Source organism: Podarcis gaigeae (assembly GCF_964106915.1).
Source record: "Podarcis gaigeae genome assembly, chromosome: 13".
Taxonomy (NCBI): Eukaryota; Metazoa; Chordata; class Lepidosauria; order Squamata; family Lacertidae; genus Podarcis; species Podarcis gaigeae.
The window spans coordinates 463157-488903 of record NC_139689.1 but is presented as its reverse complement, the minus strand read 5'-3'; the positions used below and the strand labels follow the sequence as shown (position 1 = coordinate 488903).

General features: G+C 53.8%; 3 protein-coding genes across 10 annotated transcripts in view; 2 read left to right on the top strand and 1 right to left on the bottom strand.

The window, feature by feature from the left end:
• Positions 1–25747, top strand: part of LOC310828804 (uncharacterized protein) — a 115117-nt gene that overhangs the window by 76570 nt on the left and 12800 nt on the right. The window lies entirely within an intron of this gene.
• On the top strand, positions 38–18542 carry ARRB2 (arrestin beta 2). Of its 2 annotated transcripts, none has more exons than XM_083706910.1 (15): positions 38–183; positions 2718–2748; positions 5086–5146; positions 5955–5999; positions 9856–10052; positions 10467–10526; positions 10718–10785; positions 11452–11587; positions 13049–13133; positions 13320–13392; positions 14086–14223; positions 15426–15509; positions 16243–16325; positions 16439–16493; positions 17540–18542. In XM_083706910.1, exons 1-15 carry the CDS (start codon positions 161–163, stop codon positions 17634–17636), a joined length of 1236 nt encoding a protein of 411 aa, XP_083563036.1. In that variant the 5' UTR covers positions 38–160; the 3' UTR covers positions 17637–18542. The 2 variants fall into 2 exon arrangements, with proteins under 2 accessions (XP_083563036.1, XP_083563037.1); XM_083706911.1 differs by lacking the exon at positions 38–183 and adding an exon at positions 2496–2572.
• On the bottom strand, positions 18535–25672 carry LOC310828906 (uncharacterized protein). 7 transcript variants are annotated; one of them, XM_083706934.1, is made up of 9 exons: positions 25487–25672; positions 23956–24035; positions 23051–23126; positions 22742–22815; positions 22246–22476; positions 21657–21719; positions 20178–20274; positions 19133–19205; positions 18535–19046 (listed from the first exon to the last, which is right to left on the bottom strand). In XM_083706934.1, exons 1-9 carry the CDS (start codon positions 25634–25636, stop codon positions 19015–19017), a joined length of 876 nt encoding a protein of 291 aa, XP_083563060.1. In that variant the 5' UTR covers positions 25637–25672; the 3' UTR covers positions 18535–19014. The 7 variants fall into 7 exon arrangements, with proteins under 7 accessions (XP_083563060.1, XP_083563055.1, XP_083563056.1 ...); XM_083706929.1 differs by having other exon boundaries at positions 20178–20333; positions 23942–24035; positions 25487–25579; XM_083706930.1 differs by lacking the exon at positions 25487–25672 and adding an exon at positions 24953–25057 and having other exon boundaries at positions 20178–20333; positions 23051–23190; positions 23942–24035.

The following is a 25747-nucleotide window of genomic DNA, read 5'->3' as shown; positions in this document are numbered from 1 at the left end:
CCGCCCCGCCTCCCGGGCCGGCCCTGGGATTGGCTGCCGAGGCGCCCACGTGACCGCGGCCCGGAGGCCAGCCATGGCTTCACTGTGGTCCGCTCCGCCCTGCAGCCCGGACTCGGGGCCGGAGCACTAGAGGAGGAGGAGGAGGAGGAGGAAGGCGAGCATGGGGGAGAAGGCGGGAACCAGGTAGGAAGGGACCCAGGCGTCCGGGCGCCCCCCGGCCCCCCCCACACCCAGCGGCTGCTAGGAGGGGAACCCAGGAGTCCGGGCTGGCCAGCAGCCCCCCGCGGCGCGCTCAGGGGCAGCCCAGGCGCCCCCTCCCCGCCAAGGGACCCAGGAGTCCGAGACCCCCCGAGGAGGGGCCAGTGGTCCCGGACTCCCCCCTCCCCGGGACTCGCGCTCCCCTCTCCGTCCCCTGACCAAGGGACCCAGGCGTCCGAGCGCCTCTTCAAGACTTCTCCCCCCACCCCACCCATCTGGAGAACCCAGGCGTCCTGGCTTCGTGCTGGAGCCCCTTCTCCCACCGCGGACCCAGGCGTCCGGGTCCCAGATTGCGCAGAAGGGCTGGGGGTTCTTGGGGGGGGCGGGTGGACTTGGCTGCAGAGAGGGGGGCCCCTGTCCTCCTGGGGGGCTGCCGTGTCTGAGCGAGGGGGCATGAGGGGGCCAGGCGGGGGGGGGCTGGCAGCTGCCCCAGCACCCAAAGGCTTTCCTGCCATTTCCCCTGGGGGGGAAACCCCCTTCCCCGCCCAGACTCCTGCCAGCTGGCATGTCTCTTCCCAATGCTTCTTGAGGGGGTGTCCTTTCTCCCGCCCCCCTTTGCCTTGGGTGGGGCAGAAAAGAGAAGTTCCTTCTCCCTCTCTCTCCCCTCTCCGTTATTTACTTTTATTAGTTGGCTATTAACCTCTTCCCGGAGCCAGGCGGCAGTTGGCACCAGAGCCCCAGATGTTGTGGGGGGAGAGGGAGGGCCGGCCACGTCCGCCTGTGTACACACAACACACACACACACACACACACACACGCTCTGGCCTCTGGACCCGGAGCTGAGAGGGGGCTGGACCCAGCCAGGGCGGTTATTCCCGTTCATTAGTTGCATTCATACCCTGCGCTGGGAGGACTGGAACCCTGCTCCCTCCAAGGCCCTCACCCCCATTCCACCCCCACGACAGCCCTGCAAGGCGGGCGCAGCACCCCAGGCTCCTTGGGTGGGGGGCGGTAATCAAACCCAGGTCTGAACTCTAACTACTATGCCTGCTTTCCTCACCTCGCTTCCAGACACAAAGCCCCCCAGGGGATGATTTTCCAGCGCTGCGCTGAGGGAGAGGGCGCTTTGCGGGGGGGGGAAGAACGAAAACAGCCCATTTACAAGGAAGCGGTTTCTCGCCTCCCCATCTCTGCACAAAAACAGGAAGTCATCTGCAGGGTGACATTTGGAAGAGGGTGTAAATAACTTTTTCTGCTCCGCACCCGCCGTCCCTCTGGACAGCTCTTCTTCCGCTCTGCCAGCCCCCCCCCCCCTTGAGACAGCCCAGGACGGAGGTTTCTGCACCAAGATGCAATAGGATGCAAGGCCGCTCCCTGCGGTGATGGCCAGCCCCCCTTGAACCTCTGAGAAAGGAGGGGCAGATGGCTGGTCACTCTGTCTCCCCGCTTTTCCTGCCCTGATGAATCCTCCATTGGACTTCTATAGGGCAGGGAGGGAGGTGTGTTTATAAGGGGGAGCCCTGTAGCTGCAGAGCTGGAAGGGACCCCCCAACGCCTTGCAATGCAGGGATCCGCGGCAGGCGGCTGCCCCACCTCTGCTTACAAACTTCCAGTGAAGGAGAGCCCAGGCAGTAGAGCTCTTCGTCTCAGGGTTGTGAGTTCGAGTCCCGTGTTAGGCAAGGCATTGCACGGGGTGAGGCTGGATGACCCCATAGGGTCCCTTCCAAGTCTAGATTCCGAGGTAGAAACATTGGCCTTTTCTGAGGAGATGGTTCTGGGGAGGGGCCTGAGAGCCTGTCCCCCCCCCTTTCCCTCCCCCAGGAGAACAGGATATTTGGAAGAAGTGCAGCGTGTTCTGAAATTCTCCTGCATCCCCATCCAGTTCCTTTTAAGGTCTCAGAGCACTTGTGCCAAAAGTTTGGATTGGGGGGCAAGGAAAGAGACGGCTGGTTTATTATTATTACTCTTTCAGATGGGGCTCATGGGGGCTGCGATTTGTGAGATCAGTGGCTCCAGGTTCAAATCCTGCAGATGGCATTTCCAGGCTGGGGGAGACTCCTGGCCTCAGCAGCTGCCAGCCCGTGTGGGCAGAACAGAGCTGGCGGGACCCCCAGCGACAGCCTCTGTCTCTGCTGGGCTGGACCCCGCCCCCCCCGCCATGCCCAGGCTGGAAAAGAGGTTCCCCAGCGGAGTTTGCCCTCCCCACCCAACCCCTTGACAACAGGGTGACAGCTGCTCCCGTTGCTGCAGCAACCCTCAGGCACCTGGTCCTGATGCGGTTCCCACGGCAACACATTGTACTAAGCCCTGCTGGTGGTGGATTTCTGTTCCTGGGGGAAAGAGGGAGCCGGCCTGAGCATTGGATAATTTAACGGTGGGGAGAGGAGAAGGGGGTGGGGGAGGGACGGTGTTTCTTTTTTGGGGGGGGTGTCCCACTTGTAGGGTGGGGGGGAGGTGTTGCACAGGCCCCACTTATCCTAACTGCCTTGTCCTCTTTCTCCCTCTTCTGTTGAAAACAGGGTTTTCAAGAAGTCCAGCCCCAATTGCAAAGTAAGTGACCCCCTTTCACCCGGCTTCTCCTCCAAACACCCCCTTCCCAGTCCGATGGGTGCTGTACAAATAATAATAATAATAATAATAATAATAACAACAATAATAATATTAGCAGTAGTATTTTCTGCAAAATCCAGCCAAGCCCAAATCCTCCGCTCTGAGCTTGGTGCCTGGGCCAAAAAGGCACGTTTAACGGTTTATTCATGTGGCCTCCTCTCCCCCCCCCATTGTCATCTCTCTCTTTGTGGGTTTCCTGTCAGCCGCCCTCCCCCTCCCAGCTTCCTTCCTCCGCAACAGGCAAGAGCGACTCTCGAACCAGGAACTGAGTCCCGCCTGCCGCTGCCTCTCCCTTTCTCCCTTCTGAATTGCACTCTGCTTTTCCCCACCTGTCAGTCGCCCAATAAACACCCCCTCCCCTCGTTCTTTGCGGGTGGCCCCTCTCCCCACCACGTCCAGCAAAAGGGATCTCTTGCATTAGGGTCTGGCTGGTGGATCAGGCCCACCCAGCCCAGCATCCTCTTCTTGCATTGGCCAAACAGATGCAAAACACACGCATCCAGGATTTGAATCTGGGAGCAGCTTCTCCCCTCTTGAGGTTTCCAGTTTGCTGCCTCCGAAAGCAGAGCTTTTGCATATTCCATCGTGTTTGAGGTCCATCCACTAGCCGCCACCATGATTTTTTAAAATTCATCCAGGTTGGTGGGCTATTGCTGCCTCCTGTGGCAAGGAGTTCCGCAATTCAACTCTGAATGAAGAAGGACTTTTCTCTCTCCTGCGTCTTCCAACATTCAGCTTCCGTGCATGTCATAGGGGGGACTTTTCTCTGCCCGGTTTCTTCATGCCATGCATAATTTTGCATTCTTTATAAATTGATTTTATAAACTTAGTTGCACAAGAACATCCCCCCACCTCACCCCCACCAAAAGAGATCTCATTTCTTGCTGATGGGGTGAGGGGGGAGGAGTGCAGCTGGGGGGGGGTTTGGCTTTACAGGGGGGCTGAAGGAGGAGAGTTGGGCTCCTGCGCTTTGCAGGGAGGGCGCAGAGGTGATGAAAATTCAATTTTTGAGCTGGTTGTGGGGGGTGGTCTTGAGGGGTTGAGAAAACACTGTTGGTGCAGCGGGGGGGGGGCTTTTGTTTGGGGTGGGGGCAGCGAGGAACCTGGTGCGTGGGGCTGCCAGCCCTGCTTTCAAAGCACCTGCCTGGAATCCTGAATCTTGGGCAAGGCAGCTGAGAGGCCAGGATGGAGGCAGGCAAACATATATTTCCTTCCTTCCTTTCTCTCTCTCTCTCTCTCTCTCTCTCTCTCTCTCTCTCTCTCTCTCTCTCCCCCCCCCCCCTTATTGCCCCCTTTCTCTCTCCCGGTTTATTAGGGGGTTGGGCTAGATGACCACTGGGGGATCCCTTCTTCGGAGGTGCTTAAGCAGAGGCCCGGCTGCCCCTCTGCCAGGGATCCTCTGGCTGTTCTTGCAGCGTTTCAGGGGGTTGGGCTAGATGTCCCCTGGGGTCCCTCCCAAGCCTCCAACGCGCTTTGTTGACTCCTGGCGTCTCCACGGTGATGCTGCCCCCCTCCCTCCCTCCCTGGGGGGCAACCCACAACGCAGACTCCTGGCAGGGTAGGGCAGCCAGAAAGCGCTGCAGGCCAAACAGCGTTTGGGGCTGGGGGGGGGGGAGTGAAGGGGGAGCACGTAGGACCAACAAAGGACGTGGGGAGGGCAGGATGGAGCCCCTGGAGCTGGACAGGATCTGGTGCGAGGTGCCTCCTCGGGGGGTGCAGGTTTATCGGAAGCAGCTCAGCAGCCAGGTGGGGCTCTTTGGCGGATGGCGATGGGGGGGGGTCCTTCCTTGCAGCTTCCTCCCCCCAAAAGCCCCTTGCAGGTTATGGATTTTGGTCTGGGAGGAGGATGGTGGGGCTGGAAGTGAGCTTAAGGGGGGCCAGTTCCAGGTCTGGGGGGTGAGGAGAAGATGGGGGGCCTTGGCTGTGTGAGGGGGGGCAGACACTTGATTTCACAAGATTTGGGGTATTTCCAGTGTCCTATGACCCTTATCTGTGCCACCGATACAGAATCGGAGAGCCCTAGGTTAGGAAGGGCCCCCCAGGTGTGACGCAGCCCGACCCCCTGGCATGCAGGAGCCGCAACCAAGGATCCCAGACAGATGCCCCCCCCGACCTCTGCTGAAAAATCCCCAGGGAATCCGGGAATTGTAGAGTCAGGCGGCGCTCCCGAGGGCCATGTTGGATTGGGGGAGGGGTTGTTTCCCTAGAGATGCCCCCCCTGGAGGGGGTGTCCCCTCTCGTCTCCACCTAATGGGGGTCTGCCTCTCCTCCCTCCAGCTCACCGTCTACCTGGGCAAGAGGGACTTTGTCGACCACCTGGACAGAGTGGACCCCGTAGGTGAGTAGGGGGCAGGGGGGGGAGAGCCCCTGGGGCAGTCGGGGGTGCAAGGGGGGAGAAGAGGAAAGTGAGTTATGGGGTGGGCCCTTCCAATTTATTTGGGGTCCATCAAAGTCCCCCCCACCCCCGGCTCCATTCAGGGGACATTGCCTTTTTAAAAACTGCACTTTTAGACCACTTTATTTTCCTGCAAGGAGCTCAAGACTGCAGGAAGGCAGCCCCTGGTCCCTGAGGTCCCCCCCCGGGGGGGTCACAGCTTCCAAGTCGGAGCATTTGAACCCAGGTCTTTTTTAAAGCAAAGGGCTTTAATAGTGCTGTGCTGCTGCTGTTTTTAATTACACGTAACCATATTTTAATAGGCATGACTTTCAAATATTCTTGCAGTTCTGTTAGAGTTTGATTACATTTTTCGACAGTGATAGTCGATCATAGACAGAGGTGTACCTTAATAAATTCAGATACTGCCCTTCACCTGTAGATCTTAGCACAGTTCACAGCACAAAATCACAAGACCAAAACCCCAAATGTGCTTTGAAACAAATACAGAAACAAAACAATACCTGCCCCACAAACACATTGAAAATTGCATAGGGTATGAATCAGCTTTTAGCTTTTTGTATCTTACCTTTATTGGTTTCATTTTGTTTATTCCATTAAATTTATACACTGCTTTATTTTTAAAACACCCCCCCAATATAAACAATAAAGTTATCAATAAGGAAGAAGAATAACAGGAACGACTTAATACTCTGCGCATGGAGGTTTGCATTCCCCCCTCACCCCCCCTGTTTCTTTTCTGCCCCCTTAGATGGTGTCGTTCTGGTGGACCCCGAATACCTCAAGGACCGGAAGGGTAAGTCGGGGGGCAAGGAGAGGGGCAGGTGCTTGAATTTTGGGGACACTGATTTCTGCTTGTTTGCCTTTATTTATTTATTGTGCATTTTGTAGAATCATAGAATTGGAAGGGCCCCCAGGGGTCATCCACTCCAGCCCCCTTCAAGGCAGGAATCTCACCTTTTCCTCCAAGGAGCTCAAGGTGACTTGCGTAGTTCTGTCTCTCCCCCCACCATCCAGTCCTCACAACAATCTTGAAAGGTAGGCTAGGTCTCCACTGGCTCCCGGTGGAGTACAGGATCAGGTTCAAGGTGCTGGTTTTAACCTTCAAAGCCCTATACGGGCTAGGACCCTCTTACCTACGGGACCGCCTCTCCTGGTATGCCCCACAGAGGAACTTACCATCCTCAAATAAAAACATCTTGAAGGTCCCGGGCCACAGAGAGGTTAGGCTGGCCTCAACCAGAGCCAGGGCTTTTTCGGCTGTGGCTCCGATCTGGTGGAACACTCTGTCACAAGAGACCAGGGCCCTGCAGGACTTGACATCTTTCCGCAGGGCCTGCAAGACGGAGCTGTTCCGCCAGGCCTTTGGCCAAGGCACAGCCTTTGGTAATCCTCACAGAACTCTAGCCCAATGGTTGCCATTAATTTGATTCTGAACTGATTTTAGAATGTATTTTAATTAATTTACTGTGTGATTTTATGTACACTGTGCTATTTTTACTTGTTTCTTTTAAAAAAAATATATTTAAATATTTTATTTTTTACCAACCACCAAAACACAAACAGTGAAACCTCCCAGGCAGCTGATACATTGGGTATACAATATTCAATAATATACATATTCAATAATATTCAATAACATGTTCAAATCAGCCATATGTACACTTCTGAATACCCTAACACTCCTCCCTCCACAAGGTTTATTTAACGTTTAACATTTTAATTGCCCCAAATTGTTCAGACCTACCCAAATAATTCAGTATCCTCTCAAACCAATCCTCATTTTTACTTGTTGTTAGCCGCTTTGAGCCCAGCTTTGGCTGGGGAGGGTGGGATACAAATAACAATTTATGATTGCTATTTATTGAAGTCACAGCCAGCAAGCCGAGTGGGGATTTGAACCCTGGTTCCTCCCAGGTCCTAGTCCTCAGGGAATCCCCACGACAGCTCTGTGAGGGAGGCCGGGCTCAGAGGCAGCCCCTGCCGCCTCTCCCGGATCACGCCCACGGAGCTTCATTCGTGACCAGGTGGGAAGATTTGAACCCACGTCTCTCCCAGGTCCCAGTCCCAACGCCCCAACTGCTGCACCACAACAGTACTCTGGGAGCTGCTTGTGTGTAGAAAAAGAAACTCAAAGCGGTTTACAAAAATAAAAATGGAAAATAACTTGTTATTATTTATTTCAGGGTGCGGTATATCACTATATCAGTTAACAATTACATATAAACTTACCTAATAGAGATGTTATCCAAACAGTTATTTCTAATACACTTTTTAACCTACTGTATTTTTACAAAAGAGTACCAAATCTCATCTCTAAGCAATCTGCTCATTGACGGCAGGGATGGTCAGATCTTCAATCTATTGATTAATTGGAGCCATACATTAATGATAATGATAATAATTTTATTATTCATACCTTGCCCATCTGGCCGGCTTACATCTTCGCAATGCATCAAGATCTGTCACTCGGCCCTAGTAAGGGCACAGAAAATCTAATCACGTTGCCAAATCTCATATAGTAGGTATGTCGTTCCAGAGAATATTATCCTCTGAAAATAAATTATTAACAGCAATAATTTAAAACATTTGAAATGTCGAAATGGCAAAAGTCTGGAAGCAGGTTAAAACTTGCGTCGACTTTCTAAACGAAACTGCTTTTATTGGGGGCCAGAAAGAGTTCAGCTGAAGGCCAATCTCAATAGGCAGGCAGTTCCAGAGTTCTGCCACATTAATTTCTACAGAGAGATAGTTGCAGGAGACCCGTCTGTGCCATTTTAAGTCGTTTTTGCAAGCAAGGCCCTTTGAATTCCCAAAATCCCAATTGTGCCGTCTGAAGATGGTATTCAAGTGGGTGAAGATTTGTCTAATTTCCGCGCTCCCCGCCAAGCTCAGGGAAGCCTTTTCAGAGAGAAAAGGTTAAAACCGGCAGCCTAGAGAACAGAAGTATTGTTCTTCTGCTCTCAGAGAAGAGATTTTTCCTGTTCCTGGCGCCAGGGAAGTTGGCAGCTGTTTGGGGCTTGAGGGAAGCCCAGCAGGGCTAATCCAGGAAGTAAAAGCAGGTGTAAACTTTACATTTATGCCTGGAAATGAGTCTCTCTCTCTCTTTTTATAATAATAATATATAATAATAATTTATTATTTATACCCGCCCATCTGGCTGGGTTTCCCCAGCCACTCTGGGTGGCTCCCAACAGAATTAGTGATAATAATAATAATGCGATAAAACATCAGACATTAAAAACTTCCCTCAACAGGGCTGCCTTCAGATGTCTTCTAAAAGTCAGATAGTTGTTTATTTCCTTGACATTTGAAGGGTGCCACTACCGAGAAGGCCCTGTGCCTGGTTTTTCTGTCTCCTTAAGATGCTCCAAATTGCTCAGTGTCTGATCATTTGAGGAGGGCGGGGGCAGCAGAGGAAACTTATCTGGCTAATTCTGTGGGGAAACGGTCAACCTACAAACCCATTTTTCCTGTTCACAAGTGGTCTCTATAATATCCTGAAGATAATTCAGTTCACAGTTTGATTATCAGTCATTCTGCGCAAGATTAGAGCAGCTGGGAGTGTGAAAGGAAGATGACTCAGAATTTCTCTAATTCTCTAAGAAGAAGTGTGCATGCACACGAAAGCTCATACCAAGAACTGACTTAGTTGGTCTTTAAGGTGCTACTGGAAGGAATTTTTGTTTTGTTTTCTCTAATTTCCGTCCAAGACCTCGCCAGAGAAAACAGACAGTAGGTTAAGGACCCTGAATTGTACTGATAGTTTTGCTTCCTCCTTTGGGGAACTGATAAGAAGTGCCATGCTAGGGGCAGAAATCAGATGCCTGGAGGGCCAGGAAAATTGCGTTGCTTGAGCATGTTACGTTGGTCACGCACACCTCCCCCTCCCCATAGCAAAGGAAAAGGAAAAGGTATGGTTTTCCCCTCTTCTTTGAGGTTCTTAGCATTAAGGTAACAGGGTGAGATGTTACCTGAAAGGTTTCGTACATTCAGCATTTCTTGTGACCAGCGTAACATCACGGCAGACAACTTAGAAGAGGGTGTGTCATTTGAAACCTCCTTTTAGGACTGTCATAATTCCTTCCCTGAGAATTTAATAAGCATTAGGCCTGCAGTTTGGACCATACTATCAGCGTCGGGCATCTGATAGCTCTTAGGAAGTTTGAAATAATAATAATAATAAAACTTTTAGAGAAAACCATTATCCAAGTTGCAGGTCAATTCTTGAGGTTGCAGAACCTTTGTCACAGTCACATCTTGTCAAACACACCTTTTAATTGCATGAAAAGCAGTTAAATGACAGCTTTTTAGTCATTTTTGCAGAGAGGTCTGTCTGCACGCAAAGAGGTCCCCTGGAGTTCAAAAAAACACGAGCTTGGAAGAAACCAAAACATTACGTGCCGGGGAGCTTGCAGATGTTACGTTGGTCACGGCGGAATCGCCCCCTGACTTCCGTCACCAAACAGAAGTGGCGAAGCCCTTGTTTCTGCAAAACCGCAAAATCCTAAATGCCTGGGTTGCATCTTTGGGGGGGGGGGAAGAGAACAGTTTCCTGTTTCCCGTTCCCCTTTTCTGAGCTTGTCCTCCCCTTTGGCTCCTGCGCTGTGGGACTTGGGGGGCCTGACCCTCTCCCCCTTCTTCCCCCGCAGTCTTTGTGACGCTGACCTGCGCCTTCCGCTACGGCCGCGAGGACCTGGACGTTCTGGGCCTCTCCTTCCGCAAGGACCTCTTCCTGGCCTCCTGGCAGGCCTTCCCGCCCCCCGAGGAGACCGCCGAGCCCCTCACCCGCCTGCAGGAGCGGCTGCTGCGGAAACTGGGGGCCAACGCCCACCCCTTCAGCTTCATAGTAAGAGAGGGACCAAGCCTTTGCACCCCCAAAACTCCTGCATTGCAGGGGGTTGGGCTAGATGCCCTTTGGGGGTCCCCCCTTCCAACTCTGCAGTTCCATGGCTCTGTGGTTTCCTTTCCATCCCCTGTCACAGAATCAAAGGGCTGTCAGGTTGGAGGGGAACCCAAGGGACATCTAGGCCAACCCCCAGCTTTGAAAGTTGGCGCGGAAGGCGCCTGCTGCATTTCCAGTGGCAGGGAGTTCCGCAGGGCTGTTACCATGGGGTGGAAAAGTGGCAAGGGAGGAAAGCGGGGGGGGGGGGTCAGGGACTCGGAGGAGAAGTCCTTGGGGTGGGGGCCATGTTGGTGACCCCAAAGTTGGAGTTGAGGGGGAAAACTTTTGCACTGCTCTATTTCTTTCTGCCCCCCACAGATCCCACAGAACCTGCCCTGCTCTGTGACGCTGCAGCCGGGTCCAGAGGACACAGGAAAGGTAGGGGGTTTCTGAAGGGATGGGGGCAGATTTTGGGGGTTCAGGGGAAAGAAAAGGATGGGACTGTGTGGCTTCTGCCCTGGAAGCAGCATATGGGGCAGAGCTCCTTATGGGGCAGCTTGGGGGGGGACACGGGACAGGACCACCAGTGTCACTAAGGGCCCCGATCCCCCTCTTTCCCCCTCCTCCAGGCTTGCGGCGTCGATTTTGAGATCCGGGCTTTTTGTGCCAAAATTCAAGATGAGAAGATTCACAAAAGGTGAGCCAGCTTCGCAGGGCTGTTCTTCAAGGGCAGACAAATCCTTTGGCTGAGAAATTGCAAAAAACAAAACAGATTTGTTGTTATTTTGGGTGTTAGGCGGCCCAGTCTTCCCTGCCAAACCTCTGGGAGTTTCCTAGAATGGAAGAGTTACAAGGGGACCCCCAGGGGTCATCCATCCCAACCCCCTTCAATGCGGGAACTGCGGTTGATCAGGGAAGGCTGTGGGGCAGGTGGACAAGGCTGTGTCATTTCCTGTGAAGCCCCTTGCCCCCTTTTCCGCCTGCTTTGCCCATGGCGGGCTCCGGGTTCGGATCCCTGGCAGCACATCCAGTTCAGGCCAGAAAATACCATTGTCGTAGAAGGGAGAAGCATTTGGCCCAACTCCATATTTAATTCTTTGCTATTTATTTCTTTGCTCGATTTATATACTGCCCATTATCCTGACCCCCTTCTCTCAGACTTGCCCACCTCGCAGGGTTGTTGTGGGGTTGCAATGGGGAAGAGAGCCACCTTGAGATTCCTAAAGGGGGGCTTCTGTTTGTGCAACGGATTAATCGGGCTTTGAACTGCCCCCTCCTCACTTGCCTTGGGGAGAACCCAGGTGTCCTGGGCCGCAGCCCCCTCCTCTTTCAACCCCTCTCCCTCCCCCCCCCTGACCCACAGGAATTCCGTCCGCCTGGTCATCCGGAAAGTGCAATATGCCCCGGAGAAGCCCGGCCCCCAGCCCATGGCCGAGACCACCCGCCACTTTCTGATGTCCGACCGGTCCCTGCACCTCGAGGCTTCGCTCGACAAGGAGGTATTATGGGGGGGGGGGCCCTTTGCAATGCACATAGGTGCATTTGCGGGGGGTGTGTGAAACATGCTTCTGATGGGGACCCTGTGGATCCCCACCACCAGTCAGGAATCTGCGAGTCGTAGCTCAACGCCCTGCAAGGTGCGAACCGCAGCTTGAGAATCCCTTGGCGCCCGGCCTTCTTAAAAGCAGACCCCATCTAGTCCCAATCTCCCCCACCCCCGAGCAATAGCTGCCCCTTCCCCCCAATGCCCCACCTGCAAGTTGCTGCAATGAGGGGAAAGGCCCTGAAAGCAGATTCAAACACACACCAGTATCCTCAGGCTGGTCTGAGCAAATCAGTGCCTTTTAAAATTCTTGATTATTTTGATTATTTAAATTTGCTGGAAGCCACCCAGAGTGGTATAAAAATACAGTGGTACCTCGGGTTACATACGCTTCAGGTTACAGACTCCGCTAACCCAGAAATAGTACCTCAGGTTAAGAACTTTGCTTCAGGATGAGAACAGAAGTCGTGCTCCAGCAGCAGCAGGAGGCCCCATTAGCTAAAGTGGTGCTTCAGGTTAAGAACAGTTTCAGGTTAAAAACGGACCTCCGGAACAAATTAAGTACATAACCAGAGGGACCACTGTAATGTGTTATTATTACTATTATTTTAGAGCAATTTTATTTATAAAAGAAAAGAGAAAAAGGAAATACGTGAGAAAGAGGATGCAGAAATAAAATCAGTACGTTTCCATACATTGAAAGAAATGATGTTGTATCCCTGATACGGTGAGGGGGGGAAGTATTTGATCCCCTGCTAAATTTGCCCGTTTGCCCTCCGACGAAGAAATGACACATCCATAATTTTAATGGTAGGTTAATTGTAGCTGTGAGAGACAGAGTAACAACAGGAAAAACCCCGGAAACCCAGAAGACAAAAGTCAGAGATTGATGAACACCCTACCATTAAAATTATGGGCTGGTCATTTCTTCATCAGAGCGCAAACAGGCAAATTTAGAAGGGGATCAAATACTTCCCCCCTCCCTGTACAAGTGCAGTTATTCAAAACCTGATACATTCTTTGCAAACTCATTCCAAATATCACTATACGTATCCAAACAAAGTATCTGTTGTCCGACTGTCAAGTTCCGTACAATAGGCATCTAGTAGTTCCAAGAGAATATTTTCCCCTGAGGATTTTAGCTTTTAGGAGGCTCTGAAAAAAGGCGTCAAGAGGCAGTGAGTTCCAAAGACAGATCTCTTGCGAATGTGGGACTCTTGGCAGCAATGGTTGCAGGTTCCCTCTCCTCCTGGGGTCACCGGCTTCATGGTGGATGCTCTCCGCTATGAATTGGGGGGACGGTGCCGCTTGGGGGGGCGTTGCAAGAGAGAGGCGCCAGGTCCCAGGGGGTCTTGGGAGGGTGGGCCGTGTCTTCCTTGGCCAGGTATCCTGACCCCCCCTTCTCTCCCCCCTCCAGCTTTATTATCACGGGGAGCCCATCAGCGTCAACGTTCACGTCACAAACAACTCCAGCAAAAGTGTCAAGAAAGTCAAGGTGTCCGGTAGGAAAGGGGGGGTCCCTGTGGAGCCGGGGGAGCATGGGGGGGTTCTGCTGGTTTGGAAAAAGGGGGTGCGTGGGGGATGATCAGCCAGCTGAGGACCCCCTCAGCACACCCCATTTGGCACTCCCTGGACCTGGCTTCCTCTGGAACGTCTCCTGACGCTTTTCCTCCCTCCTGACTCCGCAGTGCGGCAATACGCGGACATCTGCCTCTTCAGCACAGCCCAGTACAAGTGCCCCGTGGCCCAAATCGAACAGGAGTAAGTCTCCGGCCTGGGAACTGGGGTGGGGGCGAGGGGATGCTGGGTGGGTGATTTCGGAAAACTCAGCCTTGAATTCGTCGTCTCCCCAAGCATGGAAATGTCCTGGGACTCCCTTCTCTGCTTAAAACCTCCAATGAAGGAGACTCCTGCAGATCAGATCCCAGAACTGGGTGGGACACCTGAGGGTCATCCAGCCCAACCCTCTGCAATGCAGGACTCTCAACCAGCAGAGGGCCTTCTCGGTGGTGGCACCTGCCCTGTGGAACGCCCTCCCACCAGATGTCAAGGAAATAAGCAGCTATCTTATTTTTCAAAGACATCTGAAGGCAGCCCTGTTTAGGGAAGTTTTTATTATTGAATCCTGTATTGTTTTTAACTCTTGATTGGAGTCGCTGGGGGGCTCAGCCAGATGGGCAGGGTATAAATAATAAATTATTATTATTATTTTGGCCCTGGCCTGACGTTGTCCCCTGCAGCCCTGCTTGCAATGGGGGTTCGTGGAAGGGCAATGGGGGCTCAGTGGTTAGAGCAGCTGCCTTGCAGGCCCTTCCCAGGTTCGAGCCGCAAGAGGGTCCTGCCTGACAGTGCAGATAATCCTGTATTGTGTGGGCTGACAAGCAGCCGGACTCAGGCGGGCCGCGCTGGGCCGGCAGGGACCTTGACGCCTCTCTCTCTGGCTTCCGCCGCCAGCGACCAAGTGGCGCCCAGCTCCACCTTCTGCAAGGTCTACACCCTGACGCCGCTGCTGAGCAACAACCGGGAGAAGCGGGGCCTGGCGCTGGACGGGAAGCTCAAGCACGAAGACACCAACCTGGCCTCCTCCACCATGTGAGTCCTGCAATTCAATGCTGGGACCCCCAGGGCTCATCCAGTCCAACCCCCCCCCCCCCCCCGCTGTGCAGGAATCGCAGCTGAAGGATCTTAGGATTGCAGAGGGACCAAACACGGGTTGCAGACCCCTGGTGGGGGGGGAGGGGGCAGGAGGGTCCTGGGGGGCGTGTTAAGAGGCCAGGGGGCGGGAAATATCAGACATTGCAGAGCTTTCCCCCTGGATTGCTGGATTTATTGCTCTCAATACTGCAAGGGGCTCTCCGTGGGGCTGCCCTGGGTGCAGGATGCTGCAGCACACTTGCTGACAGGAGGGGAGACCCAGTCAGCATACGACATCTGTGCTTCTTGGAGATTTGCGCTGGCTGCCCATTTGCCCCCGGGCCAAGTTCCAGGTGTTACTCTTAGTCTATAAAGCCCTTAAAAGGGGGTTGGACTACATGACCGCTGGGGTCCCTGCCAATTTGACGAGGCTGTGATTCTAACAACTTGGGACCAGCTTCTCTGCAAGGTCACTTGACCGCCCTTAAGTCCTTTCAGGGGGAAAAGGTGGGGCATAAATAAATAAACAATATTAATCATTTTTGTTAATAATAAATAGTGCCAGCACCAGCACTTTGGAACTCCCTGCCTCTTGACATCCTCCCGCGCAGTTGCCTTCACTGTCGTCTTTTTGGCGCCTGCTGAACTCAATCCTCTTGAGACGAGTTTGCACAAGTTTCAGTCTATTCCACTGCGGTTTTAAACGGTGCTTGTGGTGTGGTTTTGCAATTTTAGCGACAATTTTGTTTTATCCTTTTTGTAAAACCCTCTCTGAGGCTTTCCCCCTTACAATCAAGCGGTATATAAATTTTTTGAAGTAAAACAGAGTTAGTTTCAGTTGGATTTTGAACAATTTGGCCATTAGCTGCTGCTGCTGCTCTGAATCTTCTTCAGGGGGTCCTGCAAAAAAACGTTCTGAACAATGCTTTTTGGAGGGGAGGGGCCACTGGGGGTGAGTTCATGGCACCGAGGGGGCGGAAGGGACCCCAAAAAGTTTGGGGAACACTGGTTTGTTATGTGGCACAGGAGGAATTCATGCAGGGTGAGAAGGGGTAAGAAATGTGAGCGTGGGAAAAAGGGGAGGCCTTGTTCCTTGCGGGGTCCGTGAGGTGTTTCCAGGTCAGAGTGACCCCCCTATTTCTTTTTCCCTGGCATTGCAGTGTGAAGGAGGGTGCCAACAAGGAGGTCCTGGGCATCCTGGTCTCCTACCGGGTCAAGGTCAAGCTGGTGGTGTCCCGGGGAGGGTAAGTATGAACATCGGGTGGGTTGCTCTTCTCTCGTTGTCCCATGTCCCCCCAAAATCCCAACCCATCTGTTGCAAAGATATGTTTGGAAGAGAGATTCCTGCTCTCTAGTAGCAGAGTTAAGCACAAGGGCGATCGCTCCAAGTGCATTTAAATTCGGTTAGATTTTGCATCGGCTCTTGCCCACTTTCAAACAAATACCGAGGCTAGAATAAATCACAGGAACTTGGCATTGCAGATAAGTGGAGATTCTGGGGTTTTTTCAGAAGTTACAGTCGACAAGTCGAAACAGTAAAAAGAAAAAGAAAAGAAAAAAAGGGTGGGTGTGTTTCCAACCGACCTAAAAAGAAGAGAACGAAAAGGATCGTGCAGTGTTTGGGGTTCACAAAGGCTGCAAAATCTCCCCAAGGAATTGTAGCAAACCAAGGATTTGAAGAAGGATGCCAAAGGAAGATAAGTCGGAAAGTCTGTGTAAGAGTAAAATAAGAGTTGTATAGATGCAATGAGCAAAATGCAAAATGATTAAATAACTAAATATGAATACCTATATATATATATATATGGCACCTGTTCAGCCACGAGACTGGACCAGCCTCAGGTCCAGAGGCAGTCTACCTCCATTCTGGGTCCTGGGGGGCATTTGGCCCTTTGAGGCCAGGCTGCCGGGCCAGACGGACCCCCTTGGGCCTGATCCAGCCGCAGACTCTTCTCACGATCTTCTCCTGCCCCCCAGGGATGTTTCCGTGGAGCTGCCTTTTGTCCTCATGCACCCCAAGCCGCCCGACCAGGCCTCGCCCACATTGCAGCCTCAGCTGGGTAAGTCTCTGAATCGGGGGGGCCTGCCTTCTCCTGCCACCCCAGAGGTGGGGGCGGGGGCGAAGTTTCACGGGGTGGAAAGAGGAACCTCATGCCTCCCGTTTCCCTTCCAGCCGCCCCCGAGACGGACGCCCCCGTCGACACCAACCTCATCGAGTTCGAAACCAAGTAAGACAAGTCGGACCCTTTCCCTGGGGGGCTCAGAAGCCAGCACCCACAAGGCCCCGCTCTCGGGGGGCGGGGGGAGCCAGGCTGGGCCTGGAGCGTCTCTCTCTCTTTGTGCCTAGTTATTTCCCATATATTGGCCCAATTATTTAGTAGTATTACTTATTTTCTTGCTGCCCTTCAACCGTAGAACTCAGGGCAGTTCCCAGGGTAAGAATGCAAGATGGAAACCCAAAACACGCAATAAAAACAAAGCAAATAATATGATTGATTATTGCATTTATACCCCGCCTTTCCTCCCAAGTTGCTCAAGGAGATGTGCCTTGTTCTCCCCCTCCCCTTTATATCCCCCCCCGACAACCCTGCAAGGGAGGTTTGGGGGCCCTAGTCACCCAATGGGCTCCCCAGTCCTAGTCTAGAACTTACAACACCCTGAAATTTCTATTTTCTATTCCGCAAGTTGGAATGGTTGTTTTTTGGGTTTGTTTTTTAATATAGGGCAGGGATAATATGGGCGGAGCCCACAAACCCCCTTTGAGGACTTCTCTAGGGTGACTGCATTGCCCACCTAACACATGGGGTGGGAGGGAGTGTGTTCAATTGGGGTGGGGGGTTTAAAAGTGGAGAATCTTGGTCAGCGGTTGGGGCATGGAAAGGAGAACCCACAAGGAGGGGGGACACACCTGCAAGGGCCCCCCCTCCAGCCCCAGGCCCCCAGGAAAGGAGCTGGACCTTTGGGTCTTGCGCAGAGAGCTGCCGGTGGCAGTGTGGTACAGTGGTCAGAGCCCCCAGGTTTGATTCTCTGCTTGGCTGGGGGTCTGGAGGGGGCCGGTTTCTCCCTTTCAGCCCCAGCCCACCTGGCAGGGTTGTTGCTGCAGAAAAGCGGAGCGAAGAAATTATGGGATGTAGGAATGCGGGGAAACAAGCAGATCTTTTACGGGTGCAAAGGGGAAAGAAAAGCCACCGTTTTTGTGCATATCCAAAGCAGCCTGACTCTGCCCCCATTTTCTCCTTTCCTTTTTCTCCCCCCCCAATCCCCCTCCCCCCAGCTACGGGCAGGACGACGACATTGTGTTTGAAGACTTTGCCCGCCTGCGCCTGAAGGGGTTGAAGGACGACAAGGAAGACGATGACCATTTTTGCTAGGGAGGGAGGAACACCCCCCCTCGCCACCACAGGTCCAGCCAGGTTGGGGGGGGGAGAGGAAAGAGCTGAGAAATGGCCCCCCACCACGTACGAATGTCGCCTCATCCTCTACTCCCCCCTCCTTCCTTATAGGAGCCATCACCCCACCCACCCCCCGCCTTGTGACTTCATGCTGTATTTGGGAGGGAGGCTTTTAATGTGACTAAAAATGGAGGGGCGAGGGCCACCACCTCCACCCCCCCAGCTTTTAATCTTTATCTGCTGCTGCGTATCTTCTCCACAGATGGATTTTAACGCCACCGTCCTCGTCCGTCCCCCTCTCCCAAATTTTTGTCTAACGCACTGGAACATTTATTGGGCATTATCGTCTGACTGTCGTATCCCCCCCCAAAAAAGCACCACGTTGTGTGTGTCTAATCTCTCTGGGCAACCCCCCCTCTCCCCACCTGCTCTCCCTTTATATAAATGTCTTATTTTTAAATGCTGTTTTAACTGGTTAGGGAAAACAATTGGTCAGTTGAACTCTCTCCTCTTTCCCTTTAAAAAAAATTAATGGGGGCTGGGAGGCCTCTTCTGTCTGTCCCCCCCCATCTCTTTTTCAAAAAAGCCCCCCCCCCCAAGAGATGTGCCTCTGCTGGCCAAGGGGGTGTGAGCTGAGCCCGTCTGCCTGGGATTGGGGACCCCTCCCCATGCCCCCAAATGCCGAAGGGGGCAGGTGTGTGCCAACGTCTCTGTGCTTTGTGCCCAGTCGCCCCCCCCCAAAAAAACCCTTGCAGGGCTGCCCCCCTGTACAAACAGGTGCAGGGCAGGCAATGCGTGTAAAAAGAAATTTTAAAAAGACCATTATTGTTTCCTACATTGTCTGAGCAGAGAGCAACAAATGAAAATTAAAAAACGGTTAACAGATGTCTGGAAGTTTTTATTAAGTGGTTTGAGCATTAAAAATGGGGAGGGGGTGTGGGAGAAGTGGAAAGGGGGCTCCTGTGAAAATAGCAGCCCCCCTGCCAGAGATTCTCAGATCTGCAGCAAGGACTCTCCACTTTTGCTGCACCGCTGTGGGGCCAGAGGGTCCCTGACCCCCAAGTTTTGCAAGAAGGAAGACCCTCACCCGCAGAAGAGCTATGTGGGGCTTTTGGTAGCCGCCCAACCCGGGGGGGGGGCCTTGAGTCCATGCTACCCCTGACCCCCAAAAACTTGTAGACTCCAGGGTTGTGGGGTATGGCTTAGCCCCCTTTTCCTGAGCAATTCACACAACCAGCACGCTCTCCGTGACGTGAGGACCAGGTAAAGAATCAAGGTGCCATTGCAAGCGTGCTGTGACCACTGAGCAAGCTGACCGACGGCCGTGCAGACGTTCTCAGAAAGGGCCAGGCTGCATTCACGGGGCGGGGGCTGCCTCGGGAATTGGACCTGCGGCAAGAAAGAGGGGGCCAAGTTAAGGACCTGGAGGAAGTTTGCTGCCCCACGGACTCCCCGGGAAGGAGGGACAAGGCTACCTGCAGCTGCGCGCTGACCCAGAGGGGATGAGGCCCGAGGGGGGCTGGACCCTGCTGGTCCTGCTTCTGAAACCTAGAAGGAGGGGAAGGAGTGCTAAGAACCGCAGGATTGAGAGGGAACCCCAGGAATCGCAGTTCAGGCATTCCTGACAGGCGGCCACCCAAACTGAAGACCCCCAACAAAAGAAAAAGGTTCTTCCTGACGTTAGCTGGAATCTCCTTGTAAATTGAAGCCATTGCCTCAAGTCCTCTCCTCTGGTGGTCCTCCTCCGAGGGCCTTCTGGCGGTTCCCTCCATGCGAGAAGTGAGGTTATAGGGAACCAGGCAGAGGGCCTTCTCGGTGGTGGTGCCCGCCCTGTGGAACGCTCTCCCATCAGATGTCAAAGAGAAAAATAACTACCCGATTTTTAGAAGACATCTGAAGGCAGCCCTGTTTAGGGAAGCTTTTAATGTTTGACACACTATTGTATTTTAATATTTTGTTGGGAGCCGCCCAGAGTGGCTGGGGTATAAATAATAAATTATTATTCTTATTTTAAGGGAGCAGGAGAAAACCAGCTTGCTCCATCTTCCCTGGGACAGCCCTTCAGGTATTTGATGGTTCTCATCTCTCCTCTTTCCCAAGCTAAACTTCCCCAGCTCCTTCAACCATTCCTCATCAGGCCTGCTTTCCATCCTGCTTGCCCTCTTCTTCCAGCTTGTCAACATCCTTCTTAAACTGTGATGCCCAGAACTGGACACAGGGCTCCAGGTGGGGCCTGGCCAAGGCAGAATAAAGCGGTATTATTCCTTCCCTTGATCTGGACACTCCTGTTGCTGCAGCCAGGATAGTATTCACCTTTTTTTGCTGCTGCGTCACATCACTGGCTCACGGTCTACCAAGCCACTTGGTCGTTTCCAAGATCGCAATAAACCGAGATCAAATGGTATGAAAATGCAGCTTGATGCTTTCCTAGAAACCTTCCGCCCTGGAAGAATCTCTCGCCTGAAAGGTGGGGCGCACATTTCTTGACTAACTTGCCCCCCCCCCCGCCGCCACACCCACCTTTGGGCTGCTCCCACCTTCTGCGCTGGTTTCCTCGCAAGACGTGCTGAAGGTGCTGTCGCTGGGGGACGATTCTGCAGCTGCCAGCCTGGGAATCCTGCATCGAGAGAGAGGGGCAGACCGTGTTGGGGGCAGGCAGTTGGGTGCCCCCCTTTCCTAAGGAAAAGTGGGGGGCTTTCAGAGCAAAGGCAGCTGCTGCTCAGAAGGCACGGCCAGCCTCTGCAAACTGAATCTTCTTAGAAAACGGCACCCTGCTTTCCCCGCAGAGGGAAATTGAAAACATTTAAAAGTGAAAAACAAAACGCTCAATCTAGGACTCTCCTCCCTTGGAGGTTTTTAAGCGAAGTCGAGTGATTTCAATACCGCTTTACATTTTAAAAACATCTCTAAGCGGTCTACAAAAAACAGGAAACTTAAAGTGTTGCAAAAACACACAAGTTTAATTTTTTAACAATAATTCAAAGGTTTGGTAGCCGTCTGCCATGAATATTTCAGTTGCAATACCTGCATTGTAGGGGCTGCACCGGAGAGCCCTTGCCGTCCTTCCAGCCTTTCAATTCTGTCATTTATTAATTGCATTTTTATCCTGCTGCTCTCTTTTATTTTCTAAGACATAAGGACCAGACCCGGGATCAATGCACACAGAGCGGTCAGCCAAGACGCAGGATCCCAGCGTGACTGACACAGGATAATTCTATTATTATTATTATTATTACTACCACTACTAATCTTAAGGGCCTGGTCCATAGAAAAGGGATGCGAAGCTTCAGGGGCTGCCATTGGTTTCCCCACTGAAAATCAGAGGTGCTCAAGGCCCAGAGATGGTTGGGGAAAAGCCAGGTGCCCTCCAGGACTCCTCGGATTGGCACCATGATGAAGGGCGAGGTGCAGAATGCCCACCTCCCTTCTCAAAGCAGCCCAACCCCAAGGCTTCCTGGAGCTGGAATGGCTCCCCCCCTCTCCCTCTAAGGAAGGATTGGAGCAGCTGTCCTCTCTATCACAAAACGGGGAGAACAAGGCACCTCAAAACCTTCTGCCAGGACTGATAACTCCCACTGAAGGCCCCAAGGCCAAATGCCCCCAAGAACTGAGGAATGGAGGTAGACTGCCTCTGGAGCTGGAGGTTCCCCAAGGACACCATGGCTGCCTCGGGGCGCCACCTAGTCCCGCCTCCTGGCCTCCCAGTGGGCAGGCAGGATCCGGGTGAAAGAGCAACTCTTCCTGCCTGTGGCTTTGGCAACTGGGATTGAGAAGCACGGCCACCTCCAGCTGCGGAGATGGAGCAGACCCACCGATGGCCCATGAATCTGCCCCGTCTCCCCCTTTCACCGCTGCCTCCTGTGGGAGGGAGTTCCGCAGTTCAACTCCGCGCTGCATGCCAGAGTGGCCCAGGGAGCTTCAAGGCCGAGCGGGGATGGCAGCCCCACTGGAGAGGGACACCCCCTTGCCCCCTCCCTCAGGAAAAGGAGGCGGACTCACATGCCGGCCGCTTGCCTCGCCTCCTGCAGCTTCTCTTGGAGGCGCCGGACTCTCCGCTGATACCTGGGGGGGGGGGGAAGAGAGACGGAGTCGGGGCTGCAGTGGATTCCAGGGAAGAAAAGCCTTGTGCAAAAGGGCAGCAGATGAGCTCTAACCCAAATGCCTTGGCACTCCAATGTTTTGGCTCCTGAACGCCGCAATCCCGGAAGTGAGTGTTTTGGTTTGCAAATGTTGGTTGGAACCCGGACATCCGACAGGCAGGGCTCCAAACGCCTTGTAAGGAGTCTCTATGGGAGTATATTGTATTTAAAAATGGGGTGTCAGTTTTTAGGGAGCTAACCAGGTTGGGATAGCAGGCTTGTTGGGTTTTGAATGTCTTATGTAGATTTTTCAATTTCGTTGTTCTGTATGGGAAAACGACAATAAAGACTATCGTATTGTATCGAGCTTCCTGCAGCCAATCAGAAGCCGGGCCTTGGTTCCCGAATGTTTTGGAAGTCAAATGGACTTCCGTTCGGCTTCCGTGGTGCAACTGCACCTCCCCAGCCCCCGGCCTGAGCATCTTTCCGGACAGAGCCCCTCTGCTCACCGGTTGTGCTGCTCGTTGGCCTGGTTCAGGCGGCCAGCCTCCAGCGCCTTCTCGCGCACCCAGCGCACCTCCAGCTCCTCCCTTTTCCGCCGCGCCTCCTGCATGAGTCCATGGGCCTCGGCCAGCTCCTGGCGCAGCCCCTCGGCCTCCTGGGAAAGCGCCCAGGCCTGGCACTGTGCCTCCTCGTGCCGGCGGGTCAGGGCAGCCAGATCCTGGGCCAGGCGCCTCGTCCTGCGGAGGGGCAGAAAGCACCGGATCCTAGAGAAAGCCAGGAGGGACACCCAGGGGTCATCCAGCCCAACCCCCGCCAATGAAAGATTTCATTTTCTAACGTTTTGTGGGCTTCCCAGTGAATTTTGCAGCAAAGACAGGGGGACCGGAGGAAGGAAAGCTGCTGGGATGCCACGCCTGCGAACCAGCTGCACCCAGCTTCTTTGAAAGGCCGAGCCCCCCTCCCCTCCCACACCTGGGGGGCCAGAGAGACCCAGACTCCTACTTTGCCCGCTGCTCCTTGTTCTCTGCCTCCGCCTCCCTCAGGATGTCCGTCAGGAGGGCGACCCGCTGGTGCAACTGCAAAGCAAGCGCAGCACTTACTCCTTTCTCTCCCGCATTTGCACCCCGACGTTTTTTGTCCCGGGAGCAGAGATTGGGTGGCTGGCTGTGGGAGATGTCAGCCTTGAGATTCCAGCACTGCAGGGGTTGGACTAGATGACCCCTGGGGAGCTCCTCCCGCCCCACAATTCCATAATCCGACGGAGCCACAGGAGCTGGCCCCGATCCAGGCCCTCGCGGAGCCTCCACTCACCTCCTCTCTCTCTTTCCGGAGTTCGATCAGCTCCATCTCCTGCTGCACCCGGACGGAGGCCACTTCCTGGGGGGGCCTGGGAAAAGCCAGAAGAGGGGGACCAGGCAGAATTAGATAAACTAACAGGTAGGATTCGAAACCTGCGGGATCAGAGATTCTCAGAGGACTGGAGTAAACATATGAACTATTTGAAAAGTAATTGTGATGAACAGTTTTGCAAGGTGGATTATTTGAAATATTAGAAGACTACGAAAAGAATTATTAGTTAAGGATAATTAAACGCAATATAAAAAGGTAAAGGTACCCCTGCCCGTACGGGCCAGTCTTGCCAGACTCTGGGGTTGGTGCGCCCATCTCACTCAAGAGGCCAGGGGCCAGCGCTGTCCGGAGACACTTCCGGGTCACGTGGCCAGCGTGACATCGCTGCTCTGGCGAGCCAGAGCCGCACACGGAAACGCCGTTTACCTTCCTGCCAGTAAGCGGTCCCTATTTATCTACTTGCACCCGGAGGTGCTTTCGAACTGCTAGGTTGGCAGGCGCTGGGACCGAACGACGGGAGCGCACCCCGCCGCAGGGATTCGAACCGCCGACCTTTCGATCGGCAAGCCCTAGGCGCTGAGGTTTTACCCACAGCTCCACCTGCGTCCCAAGAAACGCAATATAGAAACTATGAAATGCAGAATAAGTGATAAAGAATGGAAAATCTTCAGAGGTGCTGACAGAAGTCTAAAACATGTTATGAGAAAATATGTTGTATGACTGTTGGAACTGATATGTTAAAAAATCAATAAAAATGTATAAAAAAAGAAGGAAAAAGCCAGATGAGGACCCCCCCCAGTTCAGCAAACGCCCGTCCTCCCCCCATGCCAGCACCCCACCCCGCACACTCACCGGCAGGACCCCACAGCCGCCGGCCACTGCCCCCCCTCCTCTGCTGCTGCCAGCAGGGTCTGCAGAGCATCCAGGCGGCCATACAGCATTTCATCTGGAAGAGCAAGAAGGAGCGTCTCAGGAGGGGGCTGGGAAGGAAGGGGGTCTCTGGGCAAAGGGGCTTTTAGAAAGGGCAGCCCCACCCTAGGCCTCCACTGCCCCGCTTGCCTCTCCAAAGGCTGAGGAGAGAAAGCAGCTTCTTCATGCAGCATGCCGTTAACCTGTGGAACTCCCTCCCACAGGAGGTAGCAAAATGGCCACCGACCTGGGCGGCTTTAGAAGAGAATCGGGGAATTTTGCAGCGGAGGACAGGCCTGTCAGTGGCTACTAGCGAGAATGAAGGCCCTTTGCTTGAAATCATGGGGAGAGCTGCTCTTGTGTTCGAATCCTGCCAGGTGGCTTCCCATCAGAGGCGTCTGTCTGGCTGCTGTGAGATCAGGACGCTGGGCTCGGGGGCCCCACTTTGGCCCCTCCAGCAGGTGGCTCTGATGTTCAAGGCAATGGTTGCCAGCAGAAGGGGCCCTAGGGTCATCCAGCCCAACCCGCTGCAGTGCAGAAATCACAGCAAAGGAAACACGCAAGCCAGTGGGTGCTGTGGTTCAGCCTGCACCCACTTGGTGGCTGCTGGGAGTTGTAGTCCCGCAACCTCTGGAAGGCGCCAGGAAGGCGAGGGCTGCTGTAGCAGTTGCAGGATTCTGCACCAGGCAGAGAGCCAAGAAGATCCTATTCTGACTCTATGGCAGCGAAGCGGCCCTCCAGCCCTTTCTGCCCGGCCCTTGAAACTCCTGCCAGGCTTCATGCTTCTCTGCCCTGCTTTATAGCCTCCCAGGGTTTCTGTCTAACCAGAAAACATCTTCAGACTCCGAAAAGGCCAATCCCCACACCAGGGATCCTTGGCATAATTATGGACGTTATGCAAATCAATGGTGTGACTGTATTTGGAATAACTCTGTGCGGTTCTGGTTATCTCACCTGAAAAAGGATATTGCCAAGTTGGAAAAGGTTCAGAAAAGGGCCGCCAAAGTTACTGTTATTATCTATTAATGTTCTATGCTGCCCTTCATCTGGGGGTCACGGACGGGGAGGTTGAAAGTGATCGGGGGGCGGAGCAAGTCCCTTGAGAGAAGGTTGCAGCCTTTGGGGCTTTTTAGTCAAGAGAAAAGGTGAGGAAGGGGCAGCATGATGGAAGTTGATAAAATTATTAGTGTCTTGGAGAAAGTGGAGAGAGGAAAGCTTTTCTCCCCCCTTCGGTCCCAGCAGAACTTGGGCGCAGCCCATGAGGCTGAAGGGAGGGAGAGGCGTTCTCCTGCAGCGTCTAAAGCGGCGGAACTCCCTGCCACAAGAGGCAGCAGGATGAAGGGAGGAGCTCCCAGCTGGCCCCGGAAGGCTGCCCTGCCCCCGCCCCGCTGACCAGGGTGACCCCCAACCGAACCGCCCCCCCCCCCGGGAAGAAGCCCAGCGCAGCCAGTCCGGTGGCGGGGAGTTCCCCGGGCCCTCTCATCTCACGTCGCTCCAGCAGCAGCCGCAGGCCCCGCGCGCGCCGCTCCCGCCGCTGCAGCTCCGCGCGCACGTGCTGCCGCCAGCCCGCGCCAGGCATGGCCCCGCCCACCGGGTGACGAAGTGCACGACGGGAGACGGAGTGCGGCAGCGGGGCATTTAAAGGCTCGCCTGAGAGAGGCGCATGCGCACGCCTCCCGACGGAAGAGAGCGCGGGGCGCGCCGGGAGACGTAGTTCTGGATTGCTCGGCGCATGCGCAGGCGTCCCGG